Source organism: Somniosus microcephalus, chromosome 22 (assembly GCF_052327205.1).
Source record: "Somniosus microcephalus isolate GS21.2 chromosome 22, FLI_Smic_1.0, whole genome shotgun sequence".
Lineage (NCBI taxonomy): Eukaryota > Metazoa > Chordata > Chondrichthyes > Squaliformes > Somniosidae > Somniosus > Somniosus microcephalus.
In genome coordinates, this window is record NC_141008.1 from 72,644,615 (window position 1) to 72,659,128 (window position 14,514).

Sequence of the window (14,514 nt, forward strand, 5' to 3'; positions counted from 1 at the left end):
GCTCATCTTGTCCGTACACCCATCTCCTGCTCCCTTGACTCCAAACCCACCGAACTGCTGACCACGCAACTTTCCTTCCTTATCCCCATGCTAGCTGACATTGTAAATGGTTCCCTCTCCTCATGCACTGTCTCCCTCCCGCTTACCTCTCACCCTGTCCTTGTTGACCTGCATTGTCTCTTGGTCCTCCAATGTCTCCAATTGAAAAATTATTATCCATGTGTTTAAAGCCCTTCATGGCCTCACCTCTCCTTATCTCTGGAACCTCCTACAGCCCTATAGATCCCCCTGCCCCCTCCCCTCAAGAATTCTGTGTTCCATAGACTCGGACCGTTTGTGCATCCCCCCTCCCTTCGCATCATCATTGGTGGTCCGCCTTCCCCCATCTAGGTCCCACGTTCCAGAATTCCCTCCCTAAACCCCTCCACAGCTCTACCTCCTGCTCCTCTTTTAAGATCTTCTTGAAATCCCATCTCTTTCCTAATATCTCCTTCCTTGGTTTGGCCCCCTTTTCTGTTTATGCCTCTGTGAAGCACTTTGAACTGTTTTTCTATGTTAAAGGTGTTATATAATTGTAAGTTATTTTGCTACGCCATGTAACGTACAATTTATTATCAGAGCTACTCAATTGCGGTGATTGAATAAGTCAAATTCTGTAGTTATTACATGGCATTATGAGATTGCTACCAGTCCTCGGGGCATAGAATATTATGATACTGTGGCAGAGCCACCAAGGGACTCTTACATCAATGTACATAATTATCTGTAACAGAATGAATCTGTACCTGTATTCGTTTTACTACATGTAAATAGCGCGGTCTCTAAAGGGTTAAGACCAAACGCGATGACGTCACCATGTGGGTCACGTGACGTTCCCAACAGCGGGAAACGTGATGATGTCAGAGGGAGGAGCCCTCGCTCTCAGTCCGCGTGGAGCCAGCATTGAGCATAGACCTGTTTGTTAGTTCTCCTGCGTTTGATTGTTACTTCTGCAAAACAGTATTAAACTTAGTTTAGTTAACAGACTGACTCGATCTCAGTCTTTTGATTAGGAACCTGACAATTCCTACAATACTGTCCTTTCTGTGAAAACTGTAAAGGAGTGGTGTTCTGGACATTATGGACATTTTACATGCAGATAGTACCCTCTGGTGGTGGTTATGTGTCAGCAGTGTTTGTGTGCAGCAGAGGTCATTTGACCTTTCTACCTTTCTTCCTGTGTGACCCAGGAAGTAGAATCCCAGGAAGTAGAATTCCAGGAAGAACCTGACTTGAGTAATGGAGAATTCCATGAGGGATTCGCAATCCAATGTAATCTGACCTCATATGTTAGGCCAGGCGCAATATCTGTGAGTATCTTTGTCTATTAGCATGATAGCAACTTTGTCAGTGTAGTATTTTGATAACACTATGTTTATAAAAGGTTAATATTTGATAGTTACAGAAGTTAGTCCAAATGTTAGTTAGTCATACAATTAGTCTATTCTACTGTTGTAAATATGTTTATATCTTATGTAATATCGAATGTATAGTACTCAGTTTATGTACAAAACATACTTTGTCTTTGTTTACAGTTTCACAAATTTGTTCAAGTAAAGCTTCAAAACAGCGAAACGGCTTCACGAGGAATTATTTGAATGAGTGTTTAACTTGCTGGATAACTAGATAGGAGCACGTCTAACGAGGCCAGTACAAGTGGACTTCATTATTATTGTATCTTCCTTCACCTAAATATCTAACTTTTACCTCCAAACTTTTATAAAGCAAAGGGAGAGAGTAGGTAACATGTAACAGTTTGGAGGTTGGTGTGTAGGGTTTTGCAGTAGAGCTGATACAGGCACGATGGGTCGAATGACCTCCTTCTGTGCTGTATCATTTTTTGATTCTTTGTGTAACTTAGTATTTGTTATGGGCCGGGGGAATCTGGAATTTGACATCTTGTGGGCGGGGGTGGGGGGAGGAGGTGAAAAGTGGATTTTGGTTTACAGGATAATCCTGGGGTCTGGCAGTAGTGAGGAGGGGAGATATCAGGGTTTAGCCATAATGGGGGCAATCCCAGGTATGAACAGTCGGGCCTCCCAGCTTGTCCTGGCATTACAGGGAGGTACCAGGGTCTGGCAGCACTGGGGAGTGAGGTTCTGTAGCCTGGCAGTATCAGGGAGGTTCCAATGTTTATCAGCTCAGGAACAAACATACAAAATTCTTACAGGGCTTGACGGGGTAGATGCAGGGAGGATGTTTCCCCCGGGCTGGGGAGTCTAGAACCAGGGGTCACAGTCTCAGAATAAGGGGTCGGCCATTTAGGACTGAGATGAGAAGAAATTTCTTCACTCAGAGGGTGGTGAATCTTTGGAATTCTCTACCCCAGAGGGCTGTGGAGGCTCAGTCATTGAGTATATTCAAGACAGAGATTGATAGATATTTGGATATTAAGGGAATCAAGGGATATGTGGATAGTACGGGAAAGTGGAGATGAGGTAAAAGATCAGCCATCATCTGATTGAATGGTGGAGCAGGCTCGAAGGGCCAAATGGCCGGCTCCTGCTCCTATTTCTTATGTTCTTAAACAGTGGCTCCCAATGCAAGCAGCACTGGTAGGTGACAGTCTGATAGCACTGGGTAGGAGGGATCCCAGGGTTTGGTGGTCTGGGGGTACCAGTGCTTCGGAGCACTAAGAGGGGAGTCCATGGGTCTGAGAGCACTGGATGGGGCGGTGGTTGCTGGATCTGGGAGCATTGGCAGAGAATCCTGGGATCATTGGGAAGAGGAGCTGGTCATAGAATCATAGAATAGTGCAGCACAGAAGGAGACTATTCGGCCCATTGAGTCTGCGCCGGCTCTTTCGAAGAGCAATCCAGTTAGTCTCACTCCCCCGCTCTTTCCTCATATTCCTGCAATTTTTTTCCTTCAAGTATTTATCCAATTTCCTTTTGAAGGCTACTATTTGAAGTGCAATCGCATTGAGCTTAAGCAGACTTTGCTAAGTGGCAGAAAAAGTCTTTTAAGTGCATTTACTGAATTTTAGTGAGTAAATAAGTGAATTATTTGAAGTAAGTTAAATTTTTTAGAGTAAATTAAGCTGTTGGGGAGTTGAAACCGGAAGTAGAATCCAGGTATAAAAAGGGGCGGGTTTAGTGTGGTAGCGCTGAGTGAGGTCGCATTGAGTGTAAGTAGAGTTTGGTAAGTGGCAGAGTTCGGGCAAGTGGGAGGTGAGGGGGTGCTTGTTGCTCTGTTTTGCTTCCCTCTCTCTCAGGCTAATCCAACACTGCAGACGTGGAGCAGTGAGACAATTCAACTGGATAGGTCCCCCAGACAGCTTCCACGAGGGAGGTTGGTGATCAACTGGTTGGTAGGTTCTCTTCCTTCTCTTCTATACCTGTAAGTTGGTAAGTCCTATTAAATAGTGGTGTAATATTATCATCTATATCGGGGCAGAGGGTCTTCATAATTAATAATAAGAAATTTAATTAATTACACAGATATGGGTGAACAGGTGATGTGTCACTGTTGTGAAATGTGGGAGCTGGTGGACCCCATTGAGGCTCACGGTGATTACATTTGTGATAAGTGTTTGCTGCTAGAGGAACTCAAGCTCCATGTTAAAGAGCTTGAGACCGAACTTCAGACACTGCGACACATCAGGGAGGGGGAGAAGTTCCTGGACTCTATGTTTCAGGAGGTGGTCACACTTATGAAATTAATTACTGCAGATGTAGTCCGTGGTCAGGGACAGGACGGTGTGACTACGAGTGAGGAAGGTACAGGGATCCAGGATGTAGTGTTGAAGGAGCCGCAGCCCTTGCTCTTGTCAAGCAGGATTGAGGTTCTTACTCCCTGTGAGGGCAGGAGCGGGGACTGCAGGGAGGATGAGCAACCTGGCCATAGCACCGTGGTGCAGGGGGCCATTCAATTGGAGGGAGTAAAAAGAAATGTTATAGTGGTAGGGGATAGTATCATTAGGGGTATAGATAGGGTTCTCTGCAGTCGAGAGCGGGCGTCCCGAAGGCAGTGTTGCCTGCCCGGTGCTAGGGTTAAGGACATCTCTTCTGGGCTGGAAAGAAACTTGGAGTGGGAGGGGGAGGATCCAGTTGTCGTGGTCCATGTTGGTACAAACAACGTAGATAGGACAAGGAAGAAGGTTCTGTTAAAGGAGTATGGGCAGCTAGGGGTCAAATTAAAAAACAGAACCTCAAGGGTAATAATCTCTGGGTTATTACCTGAGCCACAAGCGAATTTGGCTAGGATAAATAAAATTAAAGAGTTAAATGCATGGCTCAAAGACTGGTGTGGGAGAAATGGGTTTTGCTTCTTGGGACACTGGCACCAGTACTGGGACAGGAGGGAGCTGTTCCGTTGGGACGGACTCCACTTGGCCAGTGCTGGGACTAGAGTCCTGGCGAATCATATAACTAGGGCTGTAGAGAGGGCTTTAAACTAATTAGTGGGGGGGAGGTTTCTAGAGAGCAAATAACAGAAATGACAACGGAGAAGGTCATAGACTTAGGTAGCAGTGGGGAAATTAAAAAACAGAACGTGTCAGGAAGGGACAGAAGGTATGGAGTAAAAGGTAAAGTAGTAAAAGGGGAAAAAACAGGAACTAAGTGTCATAAAACATATTTGAAAGTTCTTTATCTGAATGCGCGTAGCATTCGTAACAAAATGAACGAGTTAACGGCACAAATAACTACATATGGGTATGATCTTGTGGCCATTATAGAAACATGGCTGAAGGGTGACCATGACTGGGAATTAAACATACCAGGTTATTTAACAATCAGGAAGGACAGGCAGGAAGGGAGGGGAGGTGGGGTGGCTATGTTAATAAAGGAAGGAATCACTATAATACAGAGAAATGATATTGGGTCAAAGGAGCAGGAGCAGCTTGTAATAAGGGAACAGCTATAATTATGGGGGATTTTAACTATCATATTAACTGGACAAATCAAACTGGGCAGAGCAGCCTTGAGGATGAGTTCATTGAGTGTATTAGGGATGGGTTTCTTGAGCAGTATGTAACTGAACCGACCAGGGGGCAAGCAACCTTAGATTTCGTCCTGTGTAATGAGACAGGATTAGTTAAAAATGTCCTAGTAAAGGATCCCCTTGGAATGAGTGACCATAACATGGTTGAATTCCATATTCAAGTAGAGGGTGAGAAGGTTGGATCTCAAACAAGCGTGCTGAGCTTGAATAAAGGAGACTATGAAGGTATGAGAGCAGAATTGATTAGAGTGGACTGGGAAAATAGATTAAAGGGTAAGACGGTACATGATCAGTGGTGTACATTTAAGGAGTTATTTTACAACTTCCAAAAAATATATATTCCACTGAGGAAAAAAGGGTGTAAAAGAAAAGATAGCCATCCGTGGCTAAGTAAAGTAATTAAGGATAGTATCCGACTAAAAACAAGGGCATATAAGGTAGCCAAATCTAGTGGAAGATAGAAGATTGGGAAGTCTTTAAAAGACAGCAAAAAATAACTAAAAGATTGATTAAGAAAGGGAAGATAGATTATGAAAGTAAATTAGCAAAAAATATAAAAACGGATAGCAAAAGTTTCTATAGTTATATAAAAAGAAAAAGGGTGGCTAAAGTAAATGTTGGTCCCTTAGAGGATGAGACCGGGAAATTAATGGTGGGAAATATGGAGATGGCAAAAACGCTGAACAAATATTTTGTATCAGTCTTTACGGTAGAGGATACTAAGAATATCCCAACACTGGACAAACAGGGGGCTCTAGGGGGGGAGGAGATAAATACGATTAAAATCACTAAGGAAGTGGTACTTGGTAAAATAATGGGACTCAAGGCGGATAAATCCCCTGGACCTGATGGCTTACACCCTAGGGTCTTGAGGGAAGTGGCGGTAGGGATTGTGGATGCATTGGTAATCATTTTCCAAAACTCCCTGGACTCAGCAAAGGTCCCAGCAGATTGGAAAACTGCTAATGTAACACCCTTATTTAAAAAGGGTAGTAGGCAGAAGGCTGGAAGCTATAGACCTGTTAGCCTAACATCTGTGGTTGGTAAAATGTTAGAGTCCATTATTAAGGAGACAGTAACGGGACATTTGGATAAACATAATTTAATAGGACAAACTCAGCATGGTTTCATGAAGGGGAAGTCATGTTTGATAAATTTGCTTGAGTTCTTTGAGGAAGTAACATACAGGGTGGATAAAGGAGAACCAGTGGATGTAGTGTATTTAGACTTCCAAAAGGCATTTGACAAGGTGCCACACAAAAGATTATTGCTCAAGATAAAAAATCACGGGATTGGGGGTAATATTCTGGCGTGGGTGGAGAATTGGCTCTCTAAGCAGAGAGTTGGGATAAATGGTTCATTCTCAGACTAGCAATCCGTAACTAGTGGTGTTCCGCAGGGGTCAGTGCTGGGTCCCCAACTCTTTACAATCTATATTAACGATTTGGAGGAGGGGACCGAGTGTAACATATCAAAGTTTGCAGATGATATAAAGATGGGAGGGAAAGTAGTGAGTGAGGAGGACATAAAAAACCTGCAAAGTGACATAGACAGGCTAAGTAAGTGGGCAGAGATTTGGCAGATGGAATACAATACTGGAAAGTGTGAGGTTATGCACTTTGGCAGGAAAAATCATAGAGCAAGTTATTATCTTAATGGCAAGAAACTGAAAAGTACTGTAATACAAAGGGATCTGGGGGTCCTGGTGCACGAAACTCAAAAAGTTAGTATGCAGGTGCAGCAAGTGATCAAGAAGGCCAATGGAATGTTGGCTTTTATTGCTAGGGGGATAGAATATAAAAACAGGGAGGTATTGCTGCAGTTATACAAGGTATTGGTGAGACCGCACCTGGAATACTGCATACAGTTTTGGTGTCCATACTTAAGAAAAGACATACTTGCTCTCGAGTCAGTACAAAGAAGGTTCACTCGGTTAATCCCGGGGATGAGGGGGTGGTCATATGAGGAGAGGTTGAGTAGATTGGGATTCTACTCATTGGAGTTCAGAAGAATGAGAGGCGATCTTATTGAAACATATAAGATTGTGAAGGGGCTTGATCGGGTGGATGCGGTGAGGATGTTCCCAATGATGGGTGAAACTAGAACTAGGGGGCATAATCTTAAAATAAGGGGCTGCTCTTTCAAAACTGAGATGAGGAGAAACTTCTTCACTCAGAGGGTGGTAGGTTTGTGGAATTTGCTGCCCCAGAAAGCTGAGGAAGCTACATCATTAAATAAATTTAAAACAGAAATAGATAGTGATGCACTATCAACAACACCAAAGACTACGGGCTAGATTTTCAGTTGATAGCGCCAGCAGTTAGCGCCTTAAGAGAAGTGATTTTCGGGCGCTATGCGTGTAGCGCCCGTGCGCAGCGCAGTTTGCGCCCCACCCCAAATTAAGTTGCCCGTTAGCGCCGGCGCAAAGTTTAGCGCCCGCCCGGATGCGCGCTCAGAAAATGACGTCACATCCTCGTGCAACGCCCTTTGTGCGCCCCGATTCCAAACTTCAGTCGGACCGCCCCATTGTGCGGCTGGCGGCCAGAGCGTTTGGAAAAAGGAACGCAACACAACCAGCGCGGGCCCTGGGGGGCGCAAATTAAAGGGGACGTGCTCTCCAGTATAAAGGCCAGCCTTTTTTCAGAAAACACTCTTGTGCAACGCATTTCTGGAGACACAACAACGAGGATAGCTAACTGGTTTCAAGCAGCAAGAGCTCAGGTATTTTTGGACTCATGCCAGAGCGCTGCAAGTGGCCTTTTGGAAATTTGAGTGTTTGCCAGGATTTGATGGGGGTTGCATGGGGTGCCAACGCGAAGCTGCAGCTCCATGTCCGTAGGGCTCGCAGACGCATTGTGAGAGGGGCAGCCCTGGCTAGAGGCAGAGGGGGCTACAGGCGTCGGCCACATAGGCCTTATCCAGTCAGGCTATACCGCCAGCAGCGCTCCAACCTAAACATGAGAGCCGCGCGATGTGTTAAAAGGCTCCGATTCCGAAAGGGGGTGATTGCAGAGATCTGCCACCTGCTTCGCCGAGATCTGCGGCCAAAGCTCAGGTGCAGGACATCTCTGTCGGTGGAAGTGAAGGTGACGGTGGCATTTAACTTCAATGCCACCGGCTCCTTCCAATACGCTGCTGGGGACATAGCAAACATCTCCCAGTACGGCACACACCACTGCATCTGCCAGGTGACCGAAGCACTGTTCAGAAGGAGAAGCCAATTCATCTCCTTCCCCATGGCCCTGGAGAGACAGCATCAGCGCGCATTGGGATTTTCCAGACTCGGGGAATTCCCCTTGGTGCAGGGCGCCATTGACTGTACGCATGTGGCTTTGTGGGCCCCTCTGGAGCATGGCGAGCAGTATCGCAACAGGAAGGGCTGCCATTCTCTGAATGTGTAGCTGGTGTGTGACCACAAGCAGCACATCATGGCAGTCAATGCCAGCTTCCCAGGCAGCAGCCACAATGCCTTATCCTGTGGCAGTGTACTGTGCATGACATGTTCCAGGCACAGCCTCCCCCAAGAGGATGGCTACTCGGGGACAAAGGCTATCCTTTGTGCACCTGGCTCATGACCCCGCTCCGCGCGCCCAGGACCGCTGCTGAAGAGGCCTACAACGAGAGCCATCAAACGACCCGCAACATCATCGAGCAAACTATTGTGGTCCTCAAGCAGCGGTTCCGCTGCCTTGATCGCTCCGGAGGAGCTCTCCAGTATTCGCCGGACCGTGTCTCCCAATTTGTGGTGGTTTACTGCATGCTACACAACCTGGCTATCCGCAGGACTCAGGAACTGCCACCTGACGTTGGACCAGCACCTCAGGAGGAGGAGCAGGAGGAGCATGAGGAGGAGGAGGAGGAGCAGGAGTACGTTCCCAGGAGGGAGCGACCAGGGCCAATGGCCGCACGACGCCACCTTATTACATGGTACTTCTAAGCCCCCTGTCAGGGAATGGCCAGGGGCCATGAGGGAAGATGAATGCAGCCGCTCCACAAGCCCTCAGCCGGCGAAGCCAACAAACACTAAGAAGAACAACCATGGAGACTGCATGAATAAAGATAATTATTTATTACACAAAAATGAAAAGCCCTTCCCACATGAATCCCCATAAACAATAAACGGGCCCCACAAAAAGCCCAACAAACGACTCACTCCCACAAACTGGGGAGGAGTCACTCCACATTTCTTTACACCGGGCCTCAACGTCGGCCTAACGCGAAAAATAAGCCCTCCAACAATACAACCATGGGCAAAATAAAGATGGCCACTGCCATATAAAAGGAAAGCTGGCCACACCCTCTACTGAGTGGCCCGCGAGGGCGAGACCTTGCCCAGCCTTTTGCCTCCCCTGCCCGGTCTGCTGCTCCTTCGCAAGCTCTGCCCAGTGGCTGCTGCGAGGCTGGGGGAAGGCGCCTGAGGCTCAGATGCCCTTCCGCCAGATGCCGCTGGGGGGCGGCCTACACGGCGTTTGGGCCTCGAGGGGCCGTCTGCTGAGTGGCGCACCTGAGCCTGGCCACCATCAGCTGCAGCCGCTTGCCTTGACGCCCCAGTGGGGGAATGGCGGCGACGGATGGCGCAATGTGGCCCAGCTGGCGTCTGGGATGCGCTGGCTGGTGCTGTGGCGCGGTGACACTCGGCCGGGCCCGCACTGCAGGATCCGCAACAATCAGCCGAGGGGCGGCTTGCTGGGATGGTCCAGCGCGGCGGCTGCCCTGGCGATGCCTGCCTGAGACAGCGCATGTGGCAGCAGTGAGTGCCCCTGTTGTCCTGGTGTGTGCCCACATCACATCCGCCAGGGTCTTGACGGCATCAGTCAGCATGCCGCCACTCGCGGCAGTTGCTGCCCCGAACTCGCGCACACTGGTCGCCAGCGACTCGATGGCCTCAGGCATGTGCCCCACCATGCTCATGAGCTCCGTGTGGCGCCGGTCCGAATCCTCGGCCATCTTATCCAGCTTCCGAACCTCCTCCGAGGTGAAGGTGTCCGGACTGGAGTCGCGACTCTCCCGCTGGGGAGGAGGGGGCCGAACTAGGCGACCCTTGCCACGTTGGTGGCGGCGAGTGTGCCGATCAGCAGCACTCCCCTCTGATCCTTGCCCCCTTTGGTGGGAAGGCCGCGGGCTACGCGCACGGCTCCTGGGTGGCTGGACGCCACTGGTCCCAGAAGCTGCATTGCCCTGCGACAGTTCCTCCAGGCACTCATCCAGTGAGGAGGTGTCAAGCATTTCCTCCTCTCCTGCGGGACGTGACTGTTCCCCCGATGGTCCGGCTTGCTCCTCCTCCTCCTCCTGCTCGGAGGTGCTGTCACTGGCAGCTTCAGGGTCCTGGTCGTCACCAGCTGAAAGCAGGAATGCACAAGAGTAGCTTCAGAGTGAGGAGACGGCGTCAGCGAGGGAGTTAGGACTGGTGGCATTCAGCGCATTGGTGGGACAGTGGCAAAGGAGGTAGCTCGGATGGGCCAGTGCAACGCGAGAGGGCCAAAAGGCGAGGTCCTTACCATTGCCGGGCAGTGGAGGGTCGGCTACTCCGCACGCTGTGGGGACGAGCACACAGGCTCCCATGAGCACACACACGCGCTCCTCCAGCCGAGTGAGCTTCTGCAGCTTGGTGCGGCCACCCCTGGCACGGGCCTGGCGATTAAAGGCTACTTTAGCCTGCAAGAGAAAGGACGGGCTGTAAGTGCGCAGTGTAGCCCTGATGTAGTGTGCACTGCCTCCCATGGTGGAATAGCTTGGCCAGAGTGAAGCCCTGATGTAGTGTGCACTGCCTCCCATGGTGGAATAGCTTGGACAGAGTGAAGCCCTGATGTAGTGTGCACAGCCTCCCATGGTGGAATAGCTTGGCCAGAGTGTAGAGTGCCGAATGGCCAATTGATGCTCATGGCTGTCCCAATGCTGCTGGCTGAGGGCTGGCCAATAGGACTTTCAGCTCCCTTTGCCCATCATGTCAGGTGTACGTGCAAGAATGAGGAGGAGACTGGAAAGGGTACTCACCCTGACAATCCTGATCAGGTCGTTGTATTTTTTACGACATTGTTTGTGGGTCCTGGGGGCATCGCCGGTGAACGTCACCCTCTGGGCGATCTGCTTCCAGGCTTTGGTGTAGTCGTGGTGGGTTGGATTCCTTCCACTCTCTGGGAACAAGATCTTGCGCCTCACCTCCAGAGCTGTGACCATTATGTCCAGATCACCCTCTGAGAAGCGCAGGGCACGCTGACGGGCCTTCTCTGGCGTTGCCATGACTCCCTGGGTCTGAGCAGCAGTGTTGAGGCCTCTTTGCCAGGCTGCAGTGTGCAGGGCGTGGCAGCAGACCAATTCGTCCCTTCCCCCTTTAAGAGCTGGTCGGCGCCACGGGGTCTGCTGTCAGTCCAAAAATGACCGCAACCGCGCTGCGCCCTGCCTGGGCGCTATACCTCTGGACCGCCGGATTAGCGCCTAAAGATAGTAGTGGAACGCGTCTTTTAGCGCTCCACCAACCTCTTAGGGCGAAGCCACTGAATTTCCAGCAACGGGGCGCTACTTTGGGGCGGGCGCTAACTTCGGGCAGGCGCTAAGGTTAGCGCCCCAAAACTGCCTATACTGAAAATCTAGCCCATGGAGTTGAACTTATACGAAGTAGGCTTTTATTGACTAAGAACTGGAGCATGCCTCTGCTGGTGGATCCATCCTAAGAGCTCCCGGGGGAAGGGTGGTGAGTCACCTTTATACCCGGGCTTAGGGGTGGAGCCAGGGGCGGAGACATGCCTGGACCTGTACAGAGTTAACAGTGGTTTACCACACAGACATGTACAGAGTTAGCAGTGGTTTACCACAGATAGTTTCCTAGAAGTAAAGGGAATTAAGGGTTACGGGGAGCTGGCAGGAAATTGGACATGAGTCTAGGTTTGGAATGGTCATGGCCCTGTGGGTAGTGGAGCGGGCCCAGGGGCCATGTAGCCTGGTTCTGTTCCTACTTCTTGTGTTCTAATTCTGTGTTAGATTTCAGGAGATGGTTTTATTCCTGTTCCTGGCTGGGGTGGAGATCGCCTTTACAGAAGGTAAGTACTGTAGAAAATATAGGGACAGAGTGATCTCCTGGACGAGTTTCGATCGCCTAGATGGGTCAGAGAGGAATTTCCCAGATTTTTTCTCCCAAATTGGCCATTGGGTTTTTTATCTACTTTTTCGTCTCTCCCAGGAGATCACATGGGTTCGGGTGGGATGGAGAGTGATAGAAGATTTGAGGTTAGGATCAGATCAGCCATGATCTTATTGAATGGTGGAGCAGGCTCGAGGGGCCGATTGGCCTACTCCTGCTCCTATTTCTTATGTTCTTATGTTTTTATTGAATCTGTATCCACCGCCCTATCAGGCAGAGCATTCCTAATCCTAACCACTCGTTGCGTAAAAAAGTTTTTCTTTATGTCGCCACTGGTTCTTTTGCCAATCACCTTAAATCTGTGCCGTCTGGGTATCGACCCTTCAGTCATTGGAAAGAGTTTCTCTCCATTTACTCTACCAAAACCCTTCATGATTTTAAACACCTCTCTCAAATCTCCTCTTAGCCTTCTCTGCTCTAAGAACACAAGCAGTTTGCAGCACAGAAGAGTATCATTCGCTCATTGTATCTGTGCCCGAGGCTGGAAGATTGAGGTGGGCATGGGGGGACACAGGCACAGGAGAACCTGATCTGATCTGTTCCTGCCCTGCTGATTCTTAAGTGTAAAATCTGTTTATTTGCCAGTGGGTTTAGCAGGTTAATGATAAAAACTGTGTCTAATGCTTCCAGTCTTGTGTTGGCTATATACTTTATAGTTTGCACTCTAATGATTAGTGTGTGTTAAACCCTGAAGTTGTGTGTTCATTTGTGTTGTTGTGGTGTAGAAAAGAGTTAAGCTCCATTTGAACTACTTTGGCAACACAAATATCCAGATTGTCAGGTTTCTGAAGCCCAAGCTGATCAGTTAACCTTTTAATGAATCTCAGCGAGGCAACAAACGTGTTTCATCACCCTCCCCCAGCTCACTCTCCTTTGTCCCGAATTGTTCCAGGGTGGCAATGTGCAAATCCCCTCCCCCCCCTCACGGTCGGAAGGAAAAACAAACAGACGGCCTGTTCAAACGACAAAATGTGTGACCGTCATTTAAACGATAATTTTGGAACCGATTGCTCCCTATATTGTCAAACTCACGCAGAAAGCTCAGTGCTTTAAAACCTGTGATGCAAATCCTTGGTGATGCAGGAAGATATCTTACCATCTTTCTGTATGTACCAAGGATTTGCTTCGCAGGTTTAATGAACACAACTGCATCAGTGGCTGGGGTGAGAATTTCAGCCTGTGACCATCACATCACCAGAGGGCGCTGGATTCGCAAGAATGCAAAGGTAATTTCAATCAGCCCATTATAAAAAAAATAAAGACACATTGTTTCTTTTATTAGTTCGGCAAAAAGATCCGTGAAAGCAAAGGACTGAACACAAAGCAGCGCGTTAGTTAATCCCCGGCCAGGGAAACAATTCCAAGCGTTACACAGGGAGTGATGTAACCGGCAGCCAATCGGTGAGGGGGCAGACCTCGCGATCTTGTAAGTTTCACCAATCAGATCGCGGGAATTCCGCCCGGCTACAAAGTTGCGCCAAATTCAAAAACAATAAAGAAAAATTGGGAGGGGAAGAGATTGCTGAGAGATAGCGGGAGCGGCGCAGAATCATGGAGGCTGTGACTACAAGCTGGAGGAAGACACACCAGATCCTGCGGGAGGAAGGCGACAGCCCGGCAGCCCATGTCTTCAGGAAGATGCCCTCGTCCAGCTCCCTCAATACCCTCCGCATGTCCCTGAGGAAGAGGCTGCCTCTCAAACAGCTGGACTTTAACATCGACGACACCCCGAGCTGGGAGAGTCTGGAGCTCAGGAAGAAGCCGAACCCGATGCAAAGTCTGGGTCGGGCTGCGAGGAACACCTGGGGCAACGTCTCTCAGGTAAAGGTGCCTTTACTCACACGGACTACCGTCTCCCGTAGGACCGTGGCTCGCGTTAGTTAGTTTTGAATTCAAAGCGTCAAGGTTTCATAATTTAAGAACTGCTATTTGAAACCATAAACGTCAGGAGCCGCTCATGAACTCCGGGATTCAAATTAAAAGAATAACCTAAAAGCAGTTGGAGAGGCAATAGTATCCCCTAGAGGATTGTTCAGCGCTTGGAAAGCAGTTGGGGGAAAGAAGGAATTTGTGCCTTGTATGTATAAGGTAGTGACCCGGGCCGTTGTGTTCTCTGTGTACATTGTAGTTTAATAAACTTGTGCGGCTGGTTCAGCTGAAATGAGCTGATGTGGCAATTGGCTGAATTAAATCAGAAGAGAGTTATCAAGAAAGTGTGTGTAATTACATATGTGGAACTGTTGCTTCCATCGCTTACACATGGAAGGCACCCTTTGAGCAGTTTGGGTTCCCTTTATTTTCACCTATTGATTTATTTCAAAAGTGTTGTTATCTGTAGCAGACGTGTCCTTCGCGTGGCCCCAGATAAGGCAGCAGACAGGTTGTGGCTTTTT

General features: G+C 48.8%; 1 protein-coding gene across 1 annotated transcript in view; it reads left to right on the forward strand.

The window, feature by feature from the left end:
- The first annotated feature begins 12,161 nt into the window (after positions 1 to 12,161).
- pimreg (PICALM interacting mitotic regulator) overlaps positions 12,162 to 14,514 on the forward strand; it is a 44,058-nt gene continuing 41,705 nt past the window's right edge. Inside the window, 1 exon segment of the mRNA XM_085965036.1 lies at positions 12,162 to 13,942. Coding sequence (XP_085821162.1) covers positions 13,673 to 13,942 — 270 coding nt within the window. The 5' untranslated portion in view covers positions 12,162 to 13,672.